General features: G+C 53.3%; 1 protein-coding gene across 1 annotated transcript; it reads right to left on the bottom strand.

The window, feature by feature from the left end:
• Nucleotides 1–231: 231 nt before the first annotated feature.
• Nucleotides 232–611, bottom strand: LOC123634610 (late cornified envelope protein 1C). The gene has a single exon (XM_045546342.1). It carries the CDS (start codon nt 582–584, stop codon nt 243–245), a length of 342 nt encoding a protein of 113 aa, XP_045402298.1. The 5' UTR covers nt 585–611; the 3' UTR covers nt 232–242.
• Nucleotides 612–1,048: the final 437 nt, after the last annotated feature.

The following is a 1,048-nucleotide window of genomic DNA, read 5'->3' as shown; positions in this document are numbered from 1 at the left end:
TTATTATTTCAGTTCAGGCAGCAGAATACAATAGCACAAACTGGGCAGGGACTAGGTCTGTGCTTTGGAGTTCCCAGAGCAACCATGGATATGGGGAAAGACGTCTTCAATCGTCACTTAGAAAGGACTTTGGGCTTCCAGACACTAAACCAGAGGGATCCCCCAGGCCAGAGCTCAAGCTTTTGCCAGGACGTCTCAGCCATTCAGGCAGGCCCAGAAGGAAAAGGAAGTCAGAGTCCACGTCAACAGCAGCCTCCAGAGTGCTGGCCACTGCCCCCTCCACAGCAGCTGGAGCCCCCCGAGGGCTGGCTGCAGCAGCCAGAGTTCTGGGGTTTGTGGCAGTGGGACCTGCGGCGGCGCCTGTGGTGGCTCAGGCAGCAGCCGCCACCCCCAGAGCTGCAGCAGCTGCCACCCCCAGAGCTGGAGCCACAGCAGCCCCCAGAGCTGACGCTGCAGCAGGAAGAGACGGGAGGGCACTTAGGGGGACACTTTGGGGGGCATTTTGGGGCGGGGCACTTGGGAGGGCACTTGGGGGTGCACTTGGGAGGGGGCTGGCACTGCTGCTGGCTCTGCTGGCAGGACATCTCGGCAGGCAGGTAGGCGTTCAGGAGCTGAGGAAGAGGCAAAGAACATGTCAGACCCAGGCACAGAGGCCACCCCTCTCCCCTGGCCCTCTTAGCATCACCTAGAGTCATGGAACATCATCCCAGCAGGTTTACTTCTAACACCTTCCCCACATTCTCACATTATCTCTCTGGAAGCTCGGTACATCCTTGCATGTCAGACAAGAATTCTCATCAATTATGCACAATAGTAACCCAAGACCAAACAATATTACAAAATGCAGCTAGGAGTCTAAGGTATTGTAAGTGGAAAAAGGGATTATTCCAAATACGTCTTCAAACTCTGAAATTGTCCAATTTATGAGTCACATAAGGGAAAATTATTTCTTAAATGGGGAAAGCAATCATGCCCTCTTGCCATAACTTGCAAGACAATTGTACTCTGTAAGGTGAGCATTGCCAAGGATCTTGGAGATTAAAGAGTC

The sequence above is a fragment of the Lemur catta genome, chromosome 3, assembly GCF_020740605.2.
Source record: "Lemur catta isolate mLemCat1 chromosome 3, mLemCat1.pri, whole genome shotgun sequence".
In the NCBI taxonomy this organism is placed as follows: domain Eukaryota; kingdom Metazoa; phylum Chordata; class Mammalia; order Primates; family Lemuridae; genus Lemur; species Lemur catta.
The sequence above is the reverse complement of the archived record's forward strand: the minus strand, read 5'-3'. Positions and strand labels throughout refer to the sequence as shown.